This window comes from Cephus cinctus, unplaced genomic scaffold (genome assembly GCF_000341935.2).
Source record: "Cephus cinctus unplaced genomic scaffold, Ccin1 Ccin1_scaffold0196, whole genome shotgun sequence".
Classification (NCBI taxonomy): Eukaryota; Metazoa; Arthropoda; class Insecta; order Hymenoptera; family Cephidae; genus Cephus; species Cephus cinctus.
This window is the reverse complement of record NW_014332917.1, coordinates 112,016-139,631: the sequence shown is the minus strand read 5'-3', so window position 1 is coordinate 139,631 and position 27,616 is coordinate 112,016. Positions and strand designations below refer to the sequence as shown.

The window sequence follows — 27,616 nt, the reverse complement described above, 5'->3', positions numbered from 1 at the left end:
GGAAACGAGGCCATTAGTATACTCACCGGTAGTAAGGTACTCCCGACAAAACTTTCTTTCCACGGCTTCTTCAGGACTTTCGAAAATCCACGAACGAGGAGTTACTGCTTTCAAGCTTGCGAAAAGTTGCTGCCCTCATATTTGCAATTATATTACCGTTTGCCATGCGATGCGAAATCGAGTAACGAGAAGTGCTCGAAAGTCTTTTACACGTGGAAAATATCTATGACAGTTGTTGGTCTGCGAAGACAATAATTGTTTGGTTCGTTGGTGCGACTGGTCCTTGGAAGATCTTTAGCTTACACGACTTTTGAAACTCTTGTCTTTCTCACTTCTGTCTCTTGGACTGTATATAATGGTAGCTGGTTAAACAGTAATTATTTAACAGTACGGTATGTTTCCTGCCATTTTATACACAAAGCATTATGGCTTTGGTTCTACCTTAGACAGTCTAACATCGATATTTTGAACAATAAAAGAAAATTGATTATCGTATAGAAAAACTTGGTGGGTTTTTAAAAAGTATGATCACGAGATGAAACGTACATAGATTATTACTGAAAGTTTCTGACTTTATATTTTTTTTTTGTTCTTTCCAGAAACATCGTGAATGATAATGATAGCTAGATAAAGGGTGGAGAAGGACAAAGGAAAACGTCAAGCTACACTATTACATTTAAATAAACGATCGTGTATTTATGCAAATTTGATTGGCTTACAACGTTTTACATGACTCTTTTCATTTTCATCGCGTTCGAGGACAAAGGGAACTTATGGATATTCATTTAAAATTAAATTATGCGCAGGAAAACAATGTAAAACGGGATTTTGTAGTCGCCGGCTGGAAGACGCTGTTTTTTAAATACTGCTCTATTTTGTTAATTCTGCACATGACTTTTTTCCCACTTTTTTATCATTCTATTTACGTCTCTGTATCACCGTAGTAACTTTGTATATTGCCACACAATCGTATTAGCAAGGCGAATACGATTTTACGAATAACGAGGATGCGTACAGTAAATTGAAAAATGTTTACAATCAACGAGAACACAGTAATCAATTGGCATGGACTTTTTTTTTATTAATTCGATATCAGAATCCGTCGAATTAAGGTAAACCGCACAAGGTTCCTTATAGGAATCGATAATTATTGTGACGCTTTGTGCGCTCCTCACGATCACATATATGACGATGGACGATTTAAGAATTACAACTCATCATCGTATAACGCGCTTATCATTGGATTCCAATGTGAATTCGATTATTGAAATTAACGATCATTAGGTAAAAATTGATAGTCTCATTTTTTTATGATGCCAGGACGGCGTTGGGACTGGATTGTGCGACCAAAATGATTCTGGGATAGAAATTCGACAACGAAGTCGAAAGTCGAATGCTAACACGAAAGGATATATGTATAGCAACTTATCGGTCGTTATATTGCGCAAATGAAGTCTTTGTCGTATTACCGCATTTTAATTATTTCATTTCAGTGGTTTGATTTAATTACTTTTAACATAGTAGGTCAATCACATTGGGTCAACATCGTAGCAACGTAGTCTTGTCTCCAAGAATTTTCATCCTTTCAACGTTATACGCACCATAGTCAATTATTATATTAATGATTTACTTTATACTTATTTATTGTATTTATCGGTAGTATCATTAATTGTAATAAGTAAAAACTGACGATATGATAGATCGGTTTTACACTGCTGCGTACAAAACTGCCGTGCTAGGTACAACGTTGCTTTACGTTATGATCGGTGACCAATTTTTCCTTCGTCGTATCTTCAAAGAGAAAAGTTGCGACGCGTATGCATGCATCTTCATACGTATACGCAGCCGGGCGATCTTTTTTTGGGATTCGCAAAGCGGATGCCGTTTTAATGAAAATTTTAATAACCGAAAGTCACATTACGCAATATCAACTGAAATATATCGATATCCCAGATATAGTGAATCCACCTTAAATATATGCTCGTGGTTTCAGTTTTGTACATTGCAGCATATTTTTTCAGTTGGATTTCTTTAGCGCAGCTTGGTCTGATGTTACGTGGACATAGATACGTATGCACATAAAAAAAAATTGTACGAAACTTAAATAATTTTCCGAAATGAATTTTATGTTTTCCTAATTAAGTTTCCTCGTAATATTAGACACAGCTTCTAGTATCGTCCTTTTGGCACGTTAATCTTGGCCATAATGTTTATCCTTAGACGAATCCGTGCCAATCCGTATTGCGGTGTCTGCCATTACGCGTACCAGCGAATGCACTTTGCATAGGCAATATTAAGAATTGCTGTACTTAATTAAACGTAGGTACTCATTGAACGTACGTAATGGGCCAATGCGTTAATTAGTCTAGTGCAAAAACGAGCGCGCTCAACGTTCGTAATCGCTGGAGGATATCGTGACGATCGGTGGCTTCAACAAGACGCGTATTGCGCTAAAACATTGTCCATAAAAAACTGTTTATGTATACAATAAAAATACTAATACTAAACTTTTGCCTCATCACGTCTATTAGTTATACAATATATCATCAACGGATTGGCACGAATGCGGCATTTATAATTATAATTAACATTTACAATAAACATAATCCAATGCTCTCAACATCTCTCATCATACATATATACCATAAACGCACCCATTATTAGTAAACGACTATACTATATCCACTCGCGCTCTCATTACGATTATTATATTAGTTAAAAATTTTTCAATGTAACGTTATTACAGTTACACAAACTTCTCGTGTTCTCACTGCACAAAAATTGCACTGACGCACAAAAGTTATAGTTATTGTTATGTTCCATAGTTCGTCTTCTTCAATCGTCTATCGCGTTGTCGCTTCTCGTGTTTATTCGTCTTCTGGATTATACTTTTGGCACGCAATTGCTTCGTTTGGCGTCAATTAATCGAGTCCTTGTCTCAAAGCATTTCCGCTATGCGTCTTCGCCGTTTGCGAAATGGCAGTTAAAATAATTTGAGTTGCTGGTTGCACATGCACCCACCCCAGGACCATCATACTATCGATTCAATTTTTTCTTTCAAAATTATTTTTGATTTCTCCCTCTTCGCTTCTCCCGTCCCTTTTTTTTCTTATTTTTTTTCCTTACAATTATTTACAATGTACAAAGATTTTTTTATTATCGTGAGACCGCCGATCACCGCGCAGCCACTCGACCTTCCGTGTATTATCTAATCCACCTAGAAATTTTCGAATTTACCTATACAGTACAACGTCTGAATAATATACGAAGTTTGATCGCAGTTATACTTGTGAATTTTGACGACCTAATGTACCAAAATACCTAATGTACCTCGGCTAACCCGGATGTTGTCGGGTCGATTGAAAGATTCGTGTGCTCTTTCTAACAGTAAGTTAAGCGCAATCACGTAACTTCGGATATATTATTTTGGGGGCCAGGCCCGGTTCCTCTATTCTATCTGGAGTAAACTGCGTCGGGACGGACGGGTCCACGGTCAATTTATCTAGCAGCATCTGATTAGGGTGAGAAATCAATTAGATTGGACCATCCTCTTCACGTGATGTATTCTGGCTTGCCAGCGGCTTCGCTGCGCTTAGACCAGAAGCCTGGCGTCGCGGGCGTCCAGGGAAGATCGACGTCTAGCGTCGAGATGCTCAGCATACGCTTCACCTTGGGACTCTTGGGCGGTGACTCGGCAAACGTGACGCTTCTGCGTGGCCTGGGAGGTGGTGGAGGTGGCGGTGGCGGTGGTAGTGCTAGTAACGGTGGCGGAGGTGGCGTTGGTAGGGACATCGCAGGCGAAGTACCCGAAGTACCTGGTGAAGTACCCGTAGAACTTATACTTGGGTATGCGTATTGCTGTGCACCTGGTCGCCCTCGGCATTGCCGATAGCGTTGGCCGGTGCGTAGTACTGAAAATTTAATAAGCGTCAGGTTAGATACTCTGTGTACGCATACTATAAAAAATATTGTTGGCGAGACTGACATGAGAGAAGGGTAAGGAGATACCATGTACATATGGATCCGTCTCTATGATGAGATACAACGACGATGACGCTGAAGATTTTGAAGGCTTTTATCTACCTGATGGAAATAGGTTAACACATATTTTTATCATAATAAATATATTTTGACTAACCCTCAACGCAGAGTTATTTTTGCGAATTTCCATTCAACACAAAATATTGGCTGATTATAACAAACAGGTTTATTACTGTGAAAAGCTTATCCTTGGGGAATAATGAGTTTGTGAAAATCATAAAGGTTCGAATACATATTAATTGAAGAGGATATATATGTATATACACAAGATAGATATCTCCCTGTGGTTAAAAATTGGTTGACGATACCATAGCAATCAAAGGTGGAACTGTACTTTCGTCTTGAATGATTCCACGTAATTTCAGTTCGATCGTGGAGAAAGAACAAAGTAAATTGGCAATAAGCAAAAACAAATGAGCTACGCTTAAAGATTCAAAATGAGCAGCATGCAACAAGACAACGGCCTGGCATTGTTCATGTCAGTGTAAGTCACTCGCAGAAGAAGCCATGCTTTTATCGCAGTAAGCCGATTACATTATTATGGGTTACAGTGAAGTCGGTAAAGTAGATCTCTGAAAGTATAAGACAAATAATATCGTATTTCTTTTTGATCTCAAACGTTATACCGTTTCAGCAGTGAAATGGAGCCGCGAATACGAGAACCGAGAGAGACAGGGGTTTAAAATTAAGGGTGAGAGTACTCACATATGGTCCCGGGAAAGGCGCATGCATCCTCCGTCTAACTCTGCAGTCCGTACCACTAGAGACAAAAACAAAAGTAGAACAAAACGCACAGCTACGCGTCACCCGTTGACAAAAAAACGCAACACCCAGCCAGCCGTTCATACAAGTCATTCAAATTAAAAGGTCTCAAGGGATACTTCGGTCGAAAGAAACTTCGAAGAAACGAAAGTGATACGTTAACGCTGCTAATTGCATGCCAAGCGTACTCTACACGACGTCGTTGACGACTGCAAGCCAATTGATGGCAGAAATCGATTCCATCCTAGCTCGAGCTCGCCGTTCTACCGACAGTAATTAACTGCAGTAATTGGTAATTAGCCATCGGCACTCGTCGGAAGCAATTATCGTCGAGTTCGAGAAGAATATGTTTTTTTTGTCATTTCACCGAGTGCATAAAAAGTTCCGTGAACACACTGACGTAGCAATGCGTTTGCAGTGGTAGGTAAAATGAAACTTTTTTTGACGTTTGTTAAATAAATTTATATGATATCAACACTCTTTCAAGTTCTATCTATTGTAATTTTATGAATGCGTTCTAGGCGTCACAGAACATTTTGCTGCAGGCGGTGCTTATGTGAAACTGTTTGAAATTGTTTGTGTACTTTGAGGAAGAGATAATTGAAAAGTAGTTGAATTCTGTGGAATTCGAAAGAGCTGATTCGCAATGTCGAATACCCGTTCAATCCATGAATCTTGCTCCAGCACTCACCCGGCCGTTGTCGAAATCGCGGCCGCCCCCGATTGTTAGTCGTGCTTTTGCCTTCATCGCGTCTGACAGTGGTATCTGTAATAAAATGTTGGAATGACTTTTTTGTTGTTTCTGAAAGTTTGATAATTTGAAAACTTCTTAATAAATTTTATATGATTGTAGGAAAAATTGCATTCAATTTTTCATTTAATTTAGTTAATGTAATAGACTACAGTTTTACCTTTGCTCTGGTCGCCTCTGTGTGCGATTTGTAACAAAATTCAAGAAGAGCCACTGCCAGAGCAACGAGGAGTCCACCGATTAGGATGTAAAAAATTCCTGCTACGTTGCTTAAGGATAATTCGTTTCTGGATGCATCTTGCTTGTCTCCCTGTCTGCATTCTGTTCTGTCGTACCACCAGCGATTTGTGAGTTTTGTCAATTCGCCAGTTTCCTTTAACGACAATACTGCCAGATTGATGCTGTCCCTGTGAGTAACAATAGAATAAAATTTCAATGTACTGAAATATAAAAGTTAAACTCAAAGCTAGTCGAAATACTCGTTGAGTAAGCAGTTTTTTTTTGGTGCACAAATTTGTAAACAAAGTAAACATATAGACAACAGTAGAAAGTCAAGAGCTCATTGAAGAATGTGAAAAGTGTAGTAACAAAGTACGTGAATTCTACATTTGCTTCCTAACGAGAGTACTTGAACGAAAATTAACGTCATTATAAAAATAAATCAATTTCAAACTACCCTTCAGGTATACGCTAGGACGTATCTTTATCACTGACAAATTTTTTTGTTTTCCGTAAACAAGTAGCAGTTAATGAAAAATGTTCAGAAGTATTAAATACACAGGAATATGTTATGAAATACCCTCCGAGAAAAGCAGATGAGCAGGAAAATGATGAAGACGCTTTTCGAGATGCGTAATCCGAAGATTGAACGTATCGAAATAATTAACCAACCTTAATAGCTCAAGGCTCATTTAATCCGTATGGCTTAAGAGGATGAGGGATGATAAAATATAAAAGCGAAAAAAAGAAAGAAGGATGACTCGGGAAGAAGCATATTTGTTGGGTAATGATCCGTGAGCTTCCCGTATAATGTTTGTATATGTTAATTATACGTAGAACCAGAATGCACTGCGGCAAAAACGCGAATCTTACGGAGTAAGGTGGTTTGACGGGGGTAGAAGAGCGCCAAAACGAAAAACTAAAGTAGCCACGAAGATAGCGGAGGAAGCGTTCAATGTTTTGCTAACTTCCGGTTTCCTCACGGAACGAGGAAACTTTGACTTTTCACTTTTGCGCAGGGGCAAGTTACCCCATAGAGAGTATTCAGGATGGTCGTTGTCAAGGAGAAAATATATTTTTTTTTTCTTTCACTTCACATCATCCCTATCCACATCATCCCCTTTTTTATCCATATCGAATTCAGTGAGTGTCTTGAAGTGTTTTTATATCACGAGCCCTTAGATAGGATAGTAGGATAGTTGAAAAACTCACTTGAGAGGCGAGCCAAGTGGGGTCGCCACCCCAAAGCCCTTCGCATCCAAGTGTCTCCCGACTTTCATCGTGTCGCATGGCTCTCTCTCATTTATATATTCATTTTTTGGACTCTCAATGAGCAAAGCGTACTTTCCTTTGCTCATCCTCACGCGTCTTATTCCTTCGTCGTACGAACGTACAAACATATTCTGTCTGGAATTCATGAATTCCCACATCTTGCTATAGAGGGAGATCTGTGACTTCTGTAAAGGAAATATAAGTTGGGTAATAAATATGTAGGATAATTATTGAAATAGGAACACGCGATATACGCATATCACTGAATACGGCAATATTTAAATTCTTAAACTCACTCTAAAGAAATCCCATGTTGATCCATGATAAAGAGTACCGTATTGTACTTCAGTTTGCGAAGCCAAATCCTCTGGTGAATTGATAGGTGCCACCATTCTTTCAACAGTGAGAAACGCCGCGAGATTGGCAGTGTAGGATGATATTAGAATGAGCGTGAAGAACCACCAAACGCTGCCTACTATGCGACCGGAAATTGATCTGGGGAACAAAGAACTTAGTAAATATTGATTTTCTTCCAAGTAGAAAAGTGTTTTCCAAAAGTCACACTGCGTATCAGTACAAGAAGACACCAGTATAAGGAGAAGGTAGCGGAAGATAAGATCATAGGAAAGTGGACCGTGCAGTTTCATACGAATGAAACGTTTATTCGAAATTTCTTTCTTAGAAGAAGTTACCCAAGTTAAATTGGCTGAGTTTCCGTTGAAAATACGGAAAAATATATAGTACTGTTGGGTAAAACAAGGATCGTCGATTATTACAATTTTCTCGATATACAGTATAATGAAGATTAGTATTAGGAATTTAGTATTAGTATTAGTATTATTTAATACATATATCAATAATATTAATAACTTGTAGGTCACTAGCGATTGGTCCAGTGCACCAGGAAGGGATGAAATTGAGAAAATAAAAAAATAGAGGTACGATAGGGCGAGTGGAAAAGGAAATATAAATAGGTAAAGCAGTATATGTATATGTATACTTCCATCCAGTACGACCGCGGGGCTCTTGCATAAAACAACGAAATTTGTGAAACTCGAACTTTAAATGGCTCTGGCTTAAAGTGCAAATCTGAAAAGTTGCGAAACTATTCCTCCAAGTTGTCTAATCAAAGGTGGACGAGAGCCGTCCTGCGAGTGTCATTTCTATTTTGCGTCGAGCTATAACTTTTTCACCTTAATATTACGTCAACAAGGCTGCTGTAAGTTCGTAGACTTTTAACGAAGATGGCAAGAAGAATGCCACCTATTTTCCACGTCTTTCAAAAACGCAGAGACAAACCAGTAGAGAGCGAACGAATTTTTTTAAGAAGGAAAACGACTGTCGCATTGAGAATAATGTTATTACAGGTATATTTATGCTATTCTGATTCAAGCAATGTATATATGTATATATGTATACGTCGTGAAAAGGTACAGCTCAGAGACGTGTTTGCGAACGTCATACAGGTTTTTGATTTTGGGAACTTCAATATTGTTATGGTCATGTAGCGCGTACTTTTAATAGAAACGTCAAGAGCCGAAGTTCTATATTTTTTGCCTTATACATTTTCGTCTTTTTCGTTCAAATTTCATTCTATTTCATGTCAATCCAACTGCCTTTTCAAATTTCAGACCTTTGAATCTAATTCTATGTATACATATGTATAGAGTATTTGGCTTTTGTTGTATTCAGCAGCGAAATTGTGTGATTATCCAACGCCGCTTTATACAATCTACAATGAGTTATACGGTACCCTTGTAATTTATTACCTTACACCAGCTAAAACCCCTTTTCGTACCTTGAGTTTCGTGTAAAACGATTAATAAGAAAGGAATGAGTATTTTTTCAGTAGGACATATATCTAACCCAGCCAGCATGCCAGTCACAGTCATGCGAGCCATGAAAAGTGTTATATGTCATAAAGACTGATTCTAGCCTTAAAAATAGTGTAACGTAATATTCCTACCTAACGCAGTATATTGCACTGGCAACGTGTATCGAGATTTTCGATATTATCTATGGAAACGTTGATGTCTTTGATTTTTTTTCGTCAAGTATCATTTGTATATTCATTTGGTAAGTATAAGAAAATGTAAGAGAGAATATTACTAAATAATTGTAAGAATGTAAACAAAGATCACTAATAAATATTTTTAGCATACAATAAAGTGTGTATAGTATGTGAAGAAGTTATGATAGCTGTATAACTAATTGCAAATGGGGCGTGTCACTTACTGTGGAATTTTCAGTTTGGGTCAAATGATCATGCCAGATACTCATTTATATAAGTTACTCTGTTTATTATGAACTACTAATGTAATCAACTATCTAATTAAAATTATAACGTTGAATGTAGACATAGATTGATGCCGACAGCTACTGGTCCTATCCACGACATATCAAGCCAGTATCTATCTAATTAATTGTATTATAAATTTAAAAAATATATAGCTATACAGCTAGTTGTAAGATCCCTCGTTACCAGCGATCCTAAAATACATACTCCTAAATTTTCCTAAAGGATTCATTACAATCACGTTACGTTACGTTATATTTCGTATATTAAGTTTTTAATAATACAAATTAAAGATCTGACAATATTCTGAAAACCCGATGTATAGATATTAGGTATACAGGGTGATTTTTTTGAATCGCCTCAGGCTGATATCTCGTAAATTAAGCAACATACGAAAAATACATCTTATCTGAAACTTTCTTGATTTTGAGGGGGAAAGAAGATGGTATAGTCAGATTTATCGTAGATGGAGCCCCCAAGGTTAGGTGAAGGTCAACTTTGATTTTTTAAATAGAACAGTGCACTTTTTTTCACAAATCCTGAAAGAGCATCCAATTTTGCATAAAAAACATTAGAGGTACTTATGGCCTACAACCAAATGGTAATAAGATGAGAGCTGGGCAAGTTAGATAAAAAGAAGCATCGGCCGGATGCCGGTATTGGAGCAGCACGCATGTTCCAACGTACTTGAACGCAATTCTCAATTTGTAGTACCTGATTGAAAGGATCAAAACTGTTCAAACTATTCTTTTACTTTGAGTTGCCAAAGTCTGGTCAAGATCATCAACTTTGCTTGATAATGATGCTTGATAATGATGCCCTGTATGGTAATGTGGTAATAATATTCAGTCGAGACTATGAAAATTGTGCTAATGAATAGTCAAGGGATTTAAGAGCAAATCGAGGAAAATGGTGAATGTAAAATGGTAGGTCGGTGTGGAGGTTCGTTTGAAGAGTGAAAACTCCGCTCACCGCGCCATATAATTCATTGTGTTTTATAATTATAAATAAAGCATATAAATAGGAAATCGTAAATGGTCGTCTTTGAATTCTTCCCATTACTCTGGTTACCAGCCAAGACCATCGTATTATATCATTCCTCTGTGTAATACGGTTCCCTTGTCCTGTATAAAAGCTACCTAGCTGACTCTTTATATATCTTTATATATTTACTTTGATATATATATGTATATGTATGTAAAAGTAATACAGTTACAGCACTGTACGTAGTGCGCTGGTAGAAGATGAAGTTTAGTTGAACTCCATAATTATAATAAGAGGAGTAATTTACATTTTTTACTTTTATATTATATATCATTTCAGTCCTGGTTATGAAATAATGATATGCACTTATACATATATACAGTGCACTTATTACTACGTGTATATCTGTCGGGAAAGAAATGGAGAATATTTAACAATGGAATGTAATTCCTTGCTGAAGTGTAGGGAGCTGAAGAAAAAGAAAGGAAAACGATATATTTAAATCAGCTTGAAAGCTTCTTGAGAAAGCTACACTCTCGACATGACTTTTTTCATGTTTTCATCTGTAAAAACGTAGAGCAGGAGTGAATATGAAGTAACGTACCTTGGTGAGATGTCGCATCCCTGTTGCATAAATGCTCCCAGAGAGAACCAGAGACTGTTCAGTATACTGAAATCGTTCGCCATACTCGAATGGGACGTACGGGGTGAGCCATGAGGTCCATGCGGATGCTGCATACTCGGATCACCCCTGGCAACCATGGCTGGATCGGTCCCACCGCTGATCTGCAAGACTCTCCACTCGTATGGAGAAAATCTTAAAAAATTTATAAAATATTAATATCCAGTCAATAAACAATTAGCTGTTCAATTAAATGATGCAATTACACAGTGTCGTACCTAGATACGATGAAGAGAACAATGGAGACACCTATGTATGAAAATATCACACAGACCCAAATCTCTTTACTCAAAGGGTTAAGAAAGCTAAACACTCCCGGTTTCTGTTTTACTGGCTTCTTGATCATTATACTGATTCCCAGGGACATAAAGGGTTTACTGAAGTCGATGACGCGTTCACGTTCAGAAGTGATTGTCATAGGAGCGATGGCTATATCAGCTTCCTGAAACACAAGGATCAATTCCGAAAGTTGAGTAAATAATTTTCAAAAGAGTCATTACACGAATAAATTTTATGATTAAAATTAATGTTAAAATTATTTTAATAATGGGACAACCTTTAATGATTGCCTAACTGTCTATGATTCCACAGTTTGATATAGGTGTGTTAAAGTTCATTCGTTACGTCTTCCTGACCTTTTCGTTTCCCCCATGTGGATCTTTCAAAGGGTCCTACAAGCTTTATCTAATAGAAGGTACGAAACCCATTAACTACTCTGTCATCCTTAAGGTGATAAGTATCGTTGCCTTTTTATGTAATTCACGCTTATAAGATTGACTTCACCTTGCCGAGACGTGGACCCAATTTCTATGCTCTTATATAATTAGAAGACCGTATGAGAAGGGCGAATATAATGAGCTCATATCATGCAGAGTCATTAAACCTAGCATCCCTGACGAAGCCAAACCACCTTCTGGCGCATATAGTCAGACCAATTCCGAAATAACCTGGTTCTGGCTCTCCAACGTGAAATAACCTTATTACCTTACTGTTGATTCTGTCGAAAGCATGTGCACGGATAATGCTATTATTCATGGTACGCAAACTAATGAAATTACTATGCGAGTACCTGCCGCGAGGCGAGCGGCGATTTAGATTTCCTGAAATTCCAGGAATTTCGATTAGTTATCAAATTCGATATATTAAATAGTCCTAACTGGGCTAGAATTTGGCCGTTCCCTGTAAGCTTGGGGATATCGTGTACCATATCGTTAGAGACTATAAATCTAGAGACTATAAATATATCTTTGGTAATACGAGACAAGTATCATCATAAACTTGTTAATACAATCCTTGTGTGTTATGAACATCTATGAGCAATTTACAGTTATCATATGCCAAGTAAAATTGTAAAAATGCAATATGAAAAGGTATAATGATTCTAGCAATGTCGTCTCTACTGATGTAAATTTATAGCTATGGTTGTCATATTCAAGATACGAATTTCGCAAAAGAGGTAATACGTAAGCTATTAATAGTTACGTTGCAGAAAATATTTGTATCGATTAGACGACATTTATATATAGAATAGAAGGTATAGATGTATGAATTTTACGAGATGTGAGCTACGGTACGATTTGCGCGATATGTATAACGCAAATGAGGTTAGTTAGTTATGAAAAATTACGACAGTTCTACGAACTTTTTTTAGAGGCATTTAACGCCATTTATAACCTGAATTGATACTGGCCTGTTGAGATAAATGGGCGATGATTCTTGGAGCAAATAACGGAGTTCTCGTTCGGTTCAGCGTTACAAACACGTGGATTTTGATTGAATTTCTATTATCATGACACAAAAAAGCACAGTCCTTTCTTCCACGTACATGAACGAACCGACGGTTCTAATTTATCCGTATAAGAGCATTATTCTGAAAGTAATCTTTTCGCAATGGTCTATTCCGCTCCTCGTTATCGACAATTTGATTTCAGCATAGGTTCGGAGCAGGGTGGTTGCTGATTGGCAGAGTCATTCCAGTGGTCCACAAAGGAAGCTTGTCGGTAATGAAATAATATCAATCGAAATGATCAGCGTGGACCAGTTACTCTCAATTGAGATGTCCTTGCGAACAAAATCAGGTTGCAGTACCCAATGCGATACGACGTGACTGAAAATTGTTGCTTGTAAGTACAAAGTTTCTCCGGTAGATGTAGCTTAACAAAGCGGAGCTCTGGGCAATTTGTCCCTCTGTCGGAGAATGCGCGAACCTTTAATCACAGGGATAAAACAGAGCCTCCTGCTCCTCGCTGGACGGAGTCAACGATCAATAATCGACTCTTCCGCGAAGTCAAGAGAAAGGGCCTGCGTTCTTTCTGCTTCCTGAGGTTCGGATGACCTGAGAGAAATGCTGATATTGTACAGTAACGATCTTTAAATTACTTTTGATGACTTACCTTCCTAATGAGTTCTCCGACCATGCCATCCCAACCTCCTGGTATATCTGGATTTTCCGTTCCGTATTTCTTGTCCTTCACGATTCGCAATTCATCTGGAATTTCATAAAATGCAAAGGTAAGTTATGCATTGGAAAATTTCTTTGGCTGCTTACATAAGAATATGTTTCGAGGTGGAAAAAAGAATTATTTTAATGATTTCAACACTGCACTATAGTAGAGTCCCTCTAGTAAGAGCCCGGCCAACGGTGGGGCTTGTTAGTGATTGGCTCCGCCATATTATGGCCTTTTTCCGGAATAGAATAGCGTGTGTGAATACATTGTGTAATGTGGGTAGTGTTAAGCCCTGTACGGCGGGTTGCCTGTACTTGGCGCGAGCCTCGACCGAGTCTCTTGATGGTAAAGATTGATAGTTTGAAAATCCGCGCGCAATGTCATGGTGGCGCCAAACAAGCCCTTAATATGGCGTCCTTTCCGGGTGTTGGCCGGACTCTTACTAGAGGGACTCTACACTATAGCGATGTAAAGCGACACCAGCGGATAGTACACGTAGTTATCTGGCAAAGCGAAATAGTAACGATCAGCTCAAGTTACGGGGTGTCATTTTACCTATTTTGCGGCAATAAAGATGTTTGAAGTTTTCAGAGAAAACGACGCCTAGTCAAAGTTTCTAAATTATTTTCGAAATATGAGAGTAGCGAAACGTTACGTTGAAGTCTTAAAGATTTACATCGTATTATGGCAGAATCCACTTTCAACATTTATGACTACCATCCCTGCTCGTATTTATGCTTATTCGCGCTATATATTCTCACGACGTAACCTACCGGAACTGCTTTTCACAGTTTCTAGAGCAATAAACTAATCATGAAAAGGTACATGCTTCTGTTAAAATTGTTCACAACGGCAGGACGCTGTTATCATTATCCCTAACAATTATTTTCTCAAAAAAGCAATATTATGCATAAACGACAGCGAAAGTAGACTAGCATACTCACAAGTGATACCCAATTTTTTGGCAATCAGGTCTGCCAAATCCTTGCAATAACCCTCGAATCGATCGTTTCCTGTGAGAATCTCCCCAGGTTCTGATTTTCTCATCATGATGTACGGTTCTTCCTGTAAAATTGAGCAGCAGATATAAAACGCTCAGTCGTCTCCTATAATACAATTTTAATGAACAACTAAAAAATCTCATGCCTCCAGCTTTACTCACCACTATAGTGGTGACGATATAAGTTCTATTTTTCTCGATATCGGTCTGCGGTCGCAGGCGTACATATTTTGCAGCGATGGCCTGAAAACCTGTCTCGTCAGTCCACTCAGCCACCTACGCAAAAAGAAGAGGGAAAAAAAGTCATTTCTTTTTTATGGCAAATGAAGCGGCGCAGAGTTCAAATCAGACTATGCCTGAAAAAAGAAAAGATTCTCGCGCCGCGGTGAGCAAACAAAGCCGAGTTTAAATTTCAACGGACAAGGTCGTACCGTTCGAGTATATTAGGTTGGGCACGTGAGGCTCTAATTTTCGAAATAAACGTTGCAATTACTTAGTTGTCACAATGACGAAATGGCTGTCAGCTACAGGCGACAGTATCAAAGGTGTCGTACGTTGTCATGAATTTAAACGCGTCGCCGTCGGCAGGCTAGCGCAGTTTTCGACACCGCATACGTCAAGAAATTTGTAATCTTTTGTCCCCTCTCTCACTAATGTCATTGTCGTTTTATTAAACCACATTAATTTTAAGCAAAGTCATACGTAAATGCGCATGGCCACCGATTTTCTATCCGAATTGTGAATTTTGACAGATGGATCTTAAAATTCGTGATAATGCGTGACTTACGACACGGTGATTTTTCCAGGGCTTGATTTAGGGTCGTGACATTTTTTTCCAGAGTGCCAGAAGGATCGTGATAGGATTGAAAATCGCCCAAGCGAAATTGCGTAAAACAGATAGCGTATAGCGTAAACGGAGTGCACGAATGATCCTCAAGAACATTTTAAAACCGGTATACTATAGGAGGGATGTATAATATAAGGTTTACCATGTTACTTTTACAGTGGATAAATTTAACCCTTTGTCAACGGAAGTTGGGATATTAAGAAAATGGTCTGTTGGAAGTGTCTTTGAGATATGATAACAAAGGGTGGAATTCTGATAATGGTAGATCGTTGAAGTATATTTTAAATTAGCCGGTAATACTGTATCAGATCAGAATTGGGACACATTGCTGACAGATTGGTATACAAATGGAAGATGAAAGAGACGGGAAATGAAGTTAAGGGAAAAATTTTATGTTTTTTTTTATGTTCGTAAAACTTTCTAGCGTTTTAAAAGGGATGGCACTTGGAATCTGAATCAATCTTTACTTTAATATTCGCTTCCGTCTACGAAGTGTCTACGATCATCAATAATCCTCACACACAACGGTCCAGTACGGAGATGCGATGTTTTTAGAACTGTCATATTGCGAAAATAAATACACTGTACTATATTAGATTTTGCACGTGCATGTGCTAACGCAGTATAAATTCAAAAATGAAATAAGTCTTAACTTTGCAAAATGAAATGTATCGTTTATCTTTAATTTCATACCATATAGCTATATATATATATACCTTAACCATAGCACTATTAACAGTCATCTCGACCACATGTAATGTATAATTTTGCCGTCTGCCATCGTCATTAAAACGTATCTCTCCAGTGAGGCCTTCGAGCTCGACCTGAAAATTCAAAAATAAAAATAAAAATATTTAACTGGATTACTAAATATGTATTAAAATGATATATATTATGTATGTGCACTTGTTATTTAAAAAAAAGAGAGGGAGCAACAGGTAGAATTTTATTTCGAACCCTTAATTATGGGAATAAACAGAAAATTCATTTTAAAAAACCCTAAAATATAATTATTGTATTTTTTTTTAAAATGAATTTTTATTAATATTCAAGCCCAGATTAATTAACATTTAAGTGCAGTTTTGTACGAGGATACCAAAATAACAATAAAAATGCATAACTAAAGTAAAAGGCATATACATTGATAAAGAGTGATACCCATGGCCATTGGTTATAATTTTAATTAATTGGAGAGAGTATCGTTGCATAATCCCCAATTAGCTAACGCCATTCCGAATATTCCACCATACAGGTATAACCGTATAATTTCATCAGCTTAAACTAATTGACATTTGCATTGAATTGACTCGGGCAGTCAATGAAATTGGATTTAGGATTATCCCCCTGTGCATATCCAACGATAGATAAATATTTTATTGACAACTTGACCTCAGTATCAGTAATGCAAGATAAGAAAACAAGCTCCATATCTCATAGGAATTCTCCAAATATATCCACAAAAACAGAGTAGTCATTTCGGTAGGCCTGTCAGCACATTAGTACGTTTCGTGGATACGAGCAGTTCACAAACGAACCCTACTGTAAGTGAAGGACCATCTTTAATTACTGACATGTCAGACAACCAGAAAGACTCTTAACGTCGGCCAGTTATCGATTCTCGCAAACATCTGTCAATACTGTCAAGAAAAAATTCCAAATTCGTGAAAAAAAAAAAAAAACACGAAAAAGCGTTTACGAGAATGAGAGTATATAATATTCAAGGATATATCTCATAGGATAGCATTACGGATTTCCAATCGTATCGAGTCAGAAATCAGAGTTCTGTTACTCAAATATACTGCTGATATTGACAGCTTTTACTTGAGCAGACATTTCGGCGGGAAATACAAATAGAGCAAGTGTTAGCTCGCTGACTCCCTCACTCGTACGTTCATACTTAGAAAATGGCGGGTAGCTGGAATAGCAGAAACCGCTGCTACTCGAGTGCGGATAGAGGAATTCCATGAGAGTCAGAAGAAATGCCAATTACTGTCAGCCACAGACACCGAGAGGATGTCCAGGACGATTTTTTCGATTTGCACCACGAAACGAGTGTTTACCAGGTTATTTCTTATGGCGTATCCACGGCTTGAAACTTACCAAGGATATATGTGAAATCATCGTCTAAAAATGTCACAAGGATCTTGTCAAAGTGCTGTATCAGTTTCGCAAAATCATAAATCATCTGTCACAAAACGATATGCAAAGTATTGGTGTATATGTGTTCGAATTTGAATTTCTGAATTTGGCATTCAGTGTACTAAGGGTGCAATGGTATAAGCTCTCACCTTTCTTAAAAACTTTGAAATCTTGTCGCCGTGTTCCCACGGGGTTACCCAACCCCTGCTGGTGTTGCAATCCAAAGATCGAGTACCGTTAGCTGGCTGGCTACTGCCTGGAATTCCCGTTCTCCTCACGTTATTCCGGTCGGCTTTCTTCTTCTGGAACTTATTGAACGCCTCCACCAGGACGAAGACCGCGTCGTACATCAGAGCCGCCTGAGCCTGTGGTTTAACGATCGAAAAAGGTCACTTTTCCGTAAGGTCCTCGCGTCTATATAACCAAGCAGGCACTTTGCTGGAGAAAAACTTGCCTAGTGCTTTTTTAGTCACGAAAATAAAAAAAGAAAGAGGGAAAAAGAAACTTTCGGCCACCCAAGAGCAATTATCTTTACGATAATCTTATCAGATCTTGCAGATACGAGTTACACGAGATTTTGGGTCTTGGAATATAATTTGTCGAAGCAACGTAGCGTGACGTAACGAGCAGGAAGTTCGTGGGAGTTAAATCCTTCCGTTAGCCAGAGGCCGAACGATTTGAACTCTTATAATAGGTTATGGATCTGAATTTTGTTCCAATTTCTGGTTCGGTACGTATAACGATTTGGGTGATAGATGGGGGTGGTTTACTTGGTGTATAGTAAGGAAAAAAAGATACATACGGAAATAGATTCGCGACCGGCGCCTGGTGAGCTAACAGGGTCGAGGCGGCGCCAGCCGTCGAGAAACTCCTTGACATGGCGTCGAGTGCCGTCCACAATGCGAAAGCCCGTGATGTTGATGGCACCGTACTCGATCACTTCACTCTCCCAGCGGTCGTCCATTATCTGATTACATAAGAAAGATATACCAAATACAGCCTCGCTCTGCACTTTACAGTCTGAAGATCTTCATCGACGATAACGAAGGACGGGAAACACCCGCGTTCACTAACAACCGTACCCCTTGCTCTTAGTAGCTTTTGTATTCTATGGTTCGTAGGTTAAAGGGCGGTACCTGCGAGTTTTGGGGGAGGGGGGGGGGAATAAAAGTGTGATCGATTTTGAATTATTGAAAGGGTTTCACTTAATGGGGTTTAGGGGAGAAATGCGATTAAAGGGAATCTTGGTAATTAGAGAATTAAAAGTTATGATATTAACGGCATCCCTATATATATATCGCTGTGAAATCGCTGACAAAGGGGTAAGAGATTCCAATTTCAGGAAACAGTAGTTGAAATATAAAATTTGAATAAACGTTACTGATTCTTAACACGACTTCTTACCCTTATAACGAGAGACTTGATTTAAAGATACAGGGAATTTGGTTGGAAAGAGTGCTCGACTGGTAAAACTGGAAAGGCCGACCTTTAGGGTGTTTCGACTGTAGTTAAAAAAAAATAAATATTCAGATTTGAATTTACTTTTTTTTTAATTTTTTTATGCTTACATTGTTCCCCAGGAGATTATTACAGCTTTCTGTCCTGGTAAAATTATTATAATACCTAACTGGTGGTATGGAGGGTTGAAATTTTACGTTGGCGAATCTTCACAGATTCTCATTCTCTATCAATCTCGTTCCACTTGGTGACAATCCCTTTTTCTCGGTGTCTCACCTAGTCCCACCGTTACGCGTTTCTCATACGTCATAATCATATTTTCAGAAGCAATTTACCAAGTGCCATTCATCTACTTCGGCTTCCCTAGCGTAACGGAATCAACTATCTTTCGAATAGGTTTTATCCCAGGACTTTTCGGTTATTTGAAAATAAATTCCCGCGTTCGTTGAGCCATGCATATAGGATAGAGTGACGGGCTTACATAGGCTGTCTGTGGGGTCAAGCAAAAGCTTAACGAATTTCCATTTGGCAGTCATTAATTACCATCGATCGGTATCAAGATAATTTTTTAAAAATATTAAATAATTTTTTACACTTATCAACAATAGTTACTAAATCTGTACTATTTTCTTTGTCCTCAAGCAATATCCCGTTTAATCTTACTTTCTTGTTTATCGGACTAACAGAATTTCAACGTTATCGTGCTCTGCCCCCGGAAATACAATTACTTCGATTGCTGAACTACTTCGCTCTACGATTCAATCGAAATAACCTGATCAATGTCGAACGGTATGCATTCTGAAGGAAGTGCCACGAGTCCAATCAGAAGTGCGAATTGGATCAAAGGTCGAAGACAAGGATATCGTAGTTATATTTCGAAAGCGTAGCTTTCATTAAACTTAAGCTTTTTATCGATCAGATCGAAATCGAGCGATATTCAACATCTTCTAAAGAGACGCTTCCGAACGATAGAAACAGAGCTTTTACCCAATAGCTTTGAAGTCTGACAATAATGAAGACTCAAAAGTCGTATAATGTTCTGCTGAATCGTTCAATGATATACAGATGTAACGTATCTTTTGCCTGGAGCTTGTGACTTCTACTGCACCCTTACGAAATATAAGGTTAAGGGTGTTTATCGAAAGATGATGATGGTACCGTTGAGACCTACCATCCAACTATATTGAATGAACAAATATTTTCTTTCCTCTGTACGATTACGGGGGCTGCGCACGACTTGCTACCCTCTTGCTCAAAGAATAAAAGGGGCTGTGCTTTGTGTTGAATTTACGTGCGCGACAAATTAGACACATAAAACGACCTGAAGAAATACATATGTGTATTGCTCGAAAAAAAAAGTGGCAAATGGTGTAAAAGGGAAATAAAATGTGAAATAAAAAAGTATTTACGTTCCGTCTGTTACCGATAGCTGATTTGATTTTCTTAATTCATTCAATGATTTTACTGCGTTTACCAATTTATTTCTTCGTCTGACAGAAACGCGTGTCGTGTTCCTACCATTACCTGGTACACATAGATTAACGTAACGCGTACCGTTATATAACTGTATGCAGTACCTACATACTCGAAGGCATAAATAAACCCACGTGCATGCGGGCTGCCTACATAGATATAAATAAGTACCCATGGACCCGGTTCCAGCTGCGAAAGACAGTCATGAATCATTACGTGAGCCTCGATTGCTTTCAGGACAACAATTTCAATATAGGGGATACGTTCCTCTTTGTGCTTTCTTTGTCTAAGCTCGTTTACGCATTACTTCCTGCAATGTACTCTATAGAAAATACTGATACACCTGTATATAACATATACATAAGAAAAATAGTATTTTGTATACAAGTGAAGATATATGTATAAGCAATCATGCTGCTAACGTCATAGAATAAAAATATTGTATTTGATATGATTGCCATAAGTGATAAATTAGACTTTTTTTCGAGTAGGTACGTACTTGTATTAAGTATGTTATTATTTGCAAACTAATGATGACAAAAAAAATATAAGAAAAACTCTAACGGATGGGTTTATCCTCTAAAACGCAGGATATGGTAGTGTGTAACGCCCGTAAAGTTTAATGGAGGTACTGAAAAATGCAGGCAAATGGTAGCGATAGCGACGGTGGAAAAAGGATGATATTTTGATACGAGAGTTACGGTCAAGTTTCGAGCGTAAGCTCGAGCGAAACGAAGGTAAATTTAGTTATGCTTTACCAGTGGCAAGATTTTCTTTGGAGCCGTTTCAATTTCATGCTGATTTAAACGTGACGTATGCTAATACTAGTTACAAGTTTATCATAGGTATGCTGCGCGGTATTTTAAATTCTCTGTTGCACCTTTTTACTATATCGAGGTATACTTCATAGCTTTGCACATGCATTACGTATATAGTTATATTTTTTAGAATATCTATATAATATTTGTATACGAAATTATTTACCAATCCGCTTAGAAGATAGTGATACGTTCTTTTTCCCAGTGCGATGTCCCTTACGTGACTGACGACAATATCTTTGGCCATATCCGTGGGACAGTCCAGGACAACATATTTGTTGCTCCACCTAATAAATAAAATCTCAGTCGATTATTCCAAAAATATGAAATTCTTTAAAATAACTTAATGATTTTGGCAACAATACCGACGGGGCATTCGATTTACGTATGAATGGATTGTATCAATGATCCAGACAATATTATTGCCGTAACATTCAATCAGAGAATCGGTTGGCTCGCATTACGGATATACAATAATCTCAGTAGCCACGATAATCACTGACGGCATTATCACTTCCGGGTATCTCTGACCTCTCACAACGAAATGCTCAAATTCATTGGTGATTATCAACATGGCGTCGAGCGAAAACCAGTATGCGATTCAATACATCTTCACACATAAATGTTGTGTATAACATAACCTCTTCCATTGCTTTACAGATTTGCACGATCTCTATGGCACGTACTAGAATTTCGATAGGTCAGTGCTTTTTGAAAATGTCTTGTATGCCATTACCGTATTATCGGACAATACTAGAATACATTTATGACATCGTAAACCTAAAGAAGAATCCATCTCGATTCCAATAACATGGATTTAGAATGGTTTTCATGTGAAGTGCGTTTTAATACTGAAGTTATTGCTTCACATATACATATACCTATATCTACCGTCAATTCTGTTATCTATTGCACTGCTTGATTCAGAATAGAAGAAAAAATGAATAAATTAAAAAAAATAATGGTAAAACCCACATGAAGTTACGTGTTAATGCTATTTCAAAACCTTAGTCGTGTTGTCATATATGTATCAGGGATCATTAGGAAATTGCAGTATCCGGAAAACCACAAGAAACTCGTACAACAGGGGGATTCTTGCGGTGGATAGGTCCGGCTCGCAGAAACCGTGGCAATCTAGTGGTCCTAGCTTGAACCCCTGGACTGTTCTAAACTGTAGTAAACTACCGTGCACTGTGGGGTAGATGTATGTGATTAGCCGAGCAACTCTCCGGCCATTCCAGAAATTGCGCGGCGGTCATGACTGATGCCGTCGGAGTACCCGTGGCACAAACATACGATCCTGGTAAAGTGTTTGCCCGAAATACGAGAGAATCTGGGTACCATCGTTCTATGGGAATTTTGGTGAATTATTATTCGTATTCGGTTGCCGTGCCCAGTACCCCGGTATTTGGTGCTCATAGAGTGCCCATTGCCCCAAGCTATTGGGCGTTGGCTAAAAGGAGCTACGACCTTTTGCAAAATCGATCGCAACACCCTGATAAAATGACTGCGTCTCTTCAACCCCTTGACCAATAGTGCCATACCGTCCCACACTCGGTCAACGTCTCTTTTCCATTTAGGTATCGGTACGCTCTGAGAGTTTTACGTAAATCGCATAGAATTCCGTACGGTCGTAACAGCGTTTCTATTGAAAATTAAATCTGGGTTCCAAGACGATAATAAATCCGTTCTGTGTTAAAGCCAGTGCTGCGATGGCTAAATTAAGACGTCCCAAGGTCTGTGAGTATATGCGTATAGTAGAAATAAAATCCACTGTAAGATGAAAATAATACCGCGAAATTTTAATGTGAATGAATTTTTGGAAAATTTTTGTATTTGTTATTATACTGTATCAGGGATTTACGTGAACGGAATAATGTTCCTTTGATAATAATTAACTTGGACTATCTGTCAAATCCTTTTGTGTTCTGCAATTTGTGAGTATATTCAAAATAGAATCGGTATTCGTTAATTATTATACTGAATCGTCTCTTTGGGATGATTATTCAGTTCTAACGATATTAAGCCTCGACGACCTAAGCCTTTCAATTAAATCATACCATCGCATTGTCCATTAGGAACATACCCGACTGTGTATTAAATAATTCAATTAATTGTACACGTCAGTCCGTTACATATGCTGTGTACACACAGTGAATATTACATTGATATACGTAGGGGTGGGTGGGCTAAGATAGACATGGTGGGACAAAATGGGCTACGCATAGAAATAATTGAAGATGCTCAGGTAAAAAAAATATGATCAATTCAAAATTTTAATTTCAAACTCATGCTGATTCTATGCTGATCAAGCGATCATATATGATTTATATATTTTTGTTGTTGGAATGATTGTGGCATGTTTTTGGAATCGTTCTGACGACATTAGCTCCTTAAAGGGCCCGTCTTACCCTATCTGCCCCTATGTTTAGATATTCACTTCGTGAAATATGTATTTAAATCTAAGGATGAATCGGATTGGATTCTGTAATATGATAAGCTTATAACAATAATAATCATAACTCTGCCCGTTAACCGCTTGACTGGTAAGTGTGCAATATCGCGTTAAAGGTGTCTTGGTGCAAACTACTATTGCGCATCAACTATATTCTTTTTGTTATTATTTTGAAATTTTTCTTTCAATTCATTTAGACTCACCTACTGAGTTCTTCAAGGCTACGTAAGAAGTCGATAGCTTCTGACATGTTTTGTATCCTCTTGACAGTTTCCACTTGAAAGGATTCATTTCCGGGTCTGAGACCTTGATAAATCTGTTGTAATCGTAAAAGACCTGGAACATAGAAATGGTAGATTCTACGTCACTGCAAAAGTAAATTGAAATGGGCATTGTACAGATATTCCGAGAACGATATAGAAATTCGGTTTCGTATAGGCGATGAGCGAGGATATTAAATTGGATTGCTAAAACGATTGGAATTTAATTTATTGATAAATTAAAATTGCAAGAACGAGAGATCTCTCCGTAGGAATTTGTCATGGTTGGTGCTGATAAACATTTCTCTATTTTCGGAAAGCAGAGAAAAATATATTTCAAAAATAAAATCAAACCCGTTGCGTTACAGCAGACGACGCGACGCAAATGTGCCCAACTAAAAAGAGTCGCGTCGATGAGAACCTGGCAAAACCTTTTAGGTCATGACATTTTAAATCGTCACGCAGGTGCTTCGTGGTTTCGATTGCAAAAAGTTCCAATGCCAGTGGCACATTTTGTACGTTGTTTAATTTTTCACTGATCCATTATTACCTAGGAAAATGGAACAATCGCTCTCGGTAAATACGTAGATCACGTTGGTCATCCGTGATCAACATTTGACACGTGAATATTAATTGAAATATATATATGTACATACTGGATTGACGGATGTTTTAAGCCTGTTTTGATATGTGTAAAAAAAATCGGCGGTAGAGATAAGTTTTATGTAATCTGCAGTTATCACTCGTGTGATATATCGAGTAATTTTTAGAATCGTACATATGGATGGAGGTTATCATAAAAAACAAAATGACGGATTATCATTAAAAAATATTCCATGCAAACGAATACAATATATGGGATTACGGATTATGGTGGAAATATTCCAATTTTTATGTCAATACTAACTTCAAATGCTATGGTACAAAGTACAAATCCGACTGCGAGTGGTTAATCAATCAAGCGTTGATTCTTACAAATAGCCAATCACGTGTCCATGTTGCGTGTATCAAAATTGGTAATTAACTGTAGCGCGATGCAATTTTTTCATTAGTCGCATAATATACAGCAGTAACAGTCAAATGAAATAATTCGCTTCCAAATAACCCGCTGTGCATTGAAATGTTTGATTTTGAAATTGCGGGTAAAAAATAAAGAAGAATTATTACCGTATTAGTATTAATATATTCTTACTGTAATATCAAAGTGGTATTTTAGGAAGTAGGAGTATCACGAGTATCAACATTTTTGGAATGTTGAAAAGGATACTTTTAATTTTTGAAACACCCTGTATAAGAGGGATCCGTTCAATGTGGTTTCACAAATGAAAAAAATCGATACAGGATGGTCGTAACGTTCCTGAATGCAAAACCAAGGGCCATTTTATGCGTAGGCAGTTTATGCGGATGTGAATGGAAACGAGGGAATCCTAGAGTAATTGATTTCACTCATATAAGAGGTCATGAGAAATTGTGACAATTAAAGTTCTCGCTGCACCAGGCATAACTATTCTTCATATTCTTACTACTTCACAGTGTAAAATTGTTAAAATGTAAAATTTTAAGTACAATATTAATTAGCCATCTACAGCAGTACTTTTAGAATAGTGGCAATTATATGGAAAATTTTTCGATTTTACTCTTTCATGTAAATTGTTTAGCCTTAGAAATAGGCAGAATCGGAATCCACGTACTATTACACCGCGAAACATAGGCTCACTGCTTTAATTAAATGGCGCCGAACCGTCCTGATTTATTGAAACCGCAGGTTGGTAGCGGGCGGGCATCTAGGTCTCTGCAGCCGTTTCTATGAGTACACGTGCACCTGCTTTCCAATTCGTACAACCTGAGTTCTAGGAAACTTTCCTAGTTATAGAATTATATATTAAAATTATCCATACTGTACACGAGAATGCAAATGAGAATGTGATTGCAGTTAGTGAAAATTCATTAATTAAATATAACCATAATTCAATTAAGCAATTAACTAATTTTCCATTACCAACATCATGAATATGTATTTTGCATTCGGTGCCATAAACAATTTCAATATTTTAGTATAAAAATTTACAATCTTCTATTTAGTGTGCTATCAATGAATTCTCCATATTTCCATACATCAAAATACGTAACCACGATATAAATAATAACAGTGACTGCAATAGTATCCATAATGACTTTGTTACGTTATCATTTTACATGACCATATGGAACAAATAAATGTTACGTTTCCATTAATGAATATTTCAAGAAGTGTGACAACACTTTTCTTTAGGTTCTTATAATATGAACGTGATGAAATTAGGTCGTGTCAAGTCCTTTTGAGATTTTTATTGTGTAAAACTTTCGAAAAACTAGATTCTGAAAACAATCAAATTAGCTAAATAGTACAGATTTACTCGACTTTTAAAATCGTTATGAATTTACTTGAGATATAATCGAATACTCGTAAGGTATAGGACCTGATAAGTTCCTACTGAAAATCCATTGCTTTCATCAGTCGGGTGACTCCTCGTTAGAGCTGACTTGTGGGAATTCAAGTAACAGAGTGTTTCCACCCTCTTGAATTCGGTCAGCGCTGAAATCGCAACCCCGAATAGTTGCCGAACTATAAAAATCCGTCGCAGTAAAGCAGTTGGGTTTACTATTGAGAAATTGAGAGTACCAACCATCCAACCATGCAGTCGTCCAACCGTCCAACCATCCAATCTACCATTCAACCTGCTACCGCACCTACAAACGTAATGGACCAGTCTCATCCCCGTATAGCAATCCGGTGGCGAACTATTAATTCCAATGAAATGACATGGCAAGTCCACATGATAAATTTTACATGGTACTCAATTCCTTGTCACCCTTTAAATCTGTACTAAAGTGTACACCCATACGTCACCAAAGAAGGCTCCTATACGAAAAAATATAAAATTTTGACCACCATAATAAATTATTATAAACGTGGCAAAAGTTTTACGTTCAAAGAGCTTGAAATGAAAGCGAGTTTAAATAAATAAATTGAATCCCTGTAAAATTTTGATTACAAGTTGCATGATAAAAAAAATGATAATAAGGGGTAATTTGGATCGGTCTTGCCGGATGGTTCTTACCTACATAAAGGACAATGGATGTAATTAGTACAGACGATTTCGAAACTCACGAAGCGTCGCAAAAAGACAAACGGGAGCCGCGTGGGCGTGAGCAGGGGGCTGCTGCTCAAATTTTAATTAATAGCGGTTTATATGACCCCTTCTTTGTACGTTAGCTGATGAAAGTTAATTGCATACGTATTCCGTACAAAGACATGACCATCGTCCTCCTCTATATTCGCAACAAGACGCGTATCATCCGATCGTACAGAAATTTGCAGGACAATATCACGATATTAAGAAATAAACATGTCAAGTCCATATTTTTTACATTAATTTCAACCGATGCAATTATAAAATAATACATATTTTTATGCGATCAATATGTTGTTTACATAAACGCGAAGAATCCTCTTTGCAAATTACGTCACTACAGAAGGCTCGACAGAGTATCTATTTCTGGCTAGCAATTCATGGCATAATATATAAGCGAGTAAATGCATGTAGCTGACAATATTCAAATCCAATATAAACCTACTTCTACCCCCAATACCCTTTTGCCTCTTCCTATGAAGCCTCTCTCTCTCTCTCTCTCTCTCTCTCTCTCTCTCTCTCTCTCTCTCTCTCTCTCT

The 27,616-nt window shown here is 37.7% G+C and overlaps 1 protein-coding gene across 1 annotated transcript in view; it reads right to left on the bottom strand.

Moving 5' to 3' along the window:
• Positions 1-670: 670 nt before the first annotated feature.
• LOC107264863 (glutamate receptor 1) overlaps positions 671-27,616 on the bottom strand; it is an 86,413-nt gene continuing 59,467 nt past the window's right edge. The window contains exons 5-19 of the mRNA XM_015733599.2: positions 23,848-23,980; positions 21,356-21,476; positions 18,243-18,407; positions 17,590-17,805; positions 16,018-16,125; positions 14,617-14,730; positions 14,399-14,519; positions 13,401-13,495; positions 11,226-11,449; positions 10,930-11,142; positions 7,342-7,540; positions 6,986-7,230; positions 5,715-5,961; positions 5,495-5,569; positions 671-3,911 (exon numbers count right to left, since the gene is read on the bottom strand). Coding sequence (XP_015589085.1) covers positions 3,837-3,911; positions 5,495-5,569; positions 5,715-5,961; positions 6,986-7,230; positions 7,342-7,540; positions 10,930-11,142; positions 11,226-11,449; positions 13,401-13,495; positions 14,399-14,519; positions 14,617-14,730; positions 16,018-16,125; positions 17,590-17,805; positions 18,243-18,407; positions 21,356-21,476; positions 23,848-23,980 — 2,351 coding nt within the window. The 3' untranslated portion in view covers positions 671-3,836. The remainder of the gene's footprint in view (positions 3,912-5,494; positions 5,570-5,714; positions 5,962-6,985; positions 7,231-7,341; positions 7,541-10,929; positions 11,143-11,225; positions 11,450-13,400; positions 13,496-14,398; positions 14,520-14,616; positions 14,731-16,017; positions 16,126-17,589; positions 17,806-18,242; positions 18,408-21,355; positions 21,477-23,847; positions 23,981-27,616) is intronic.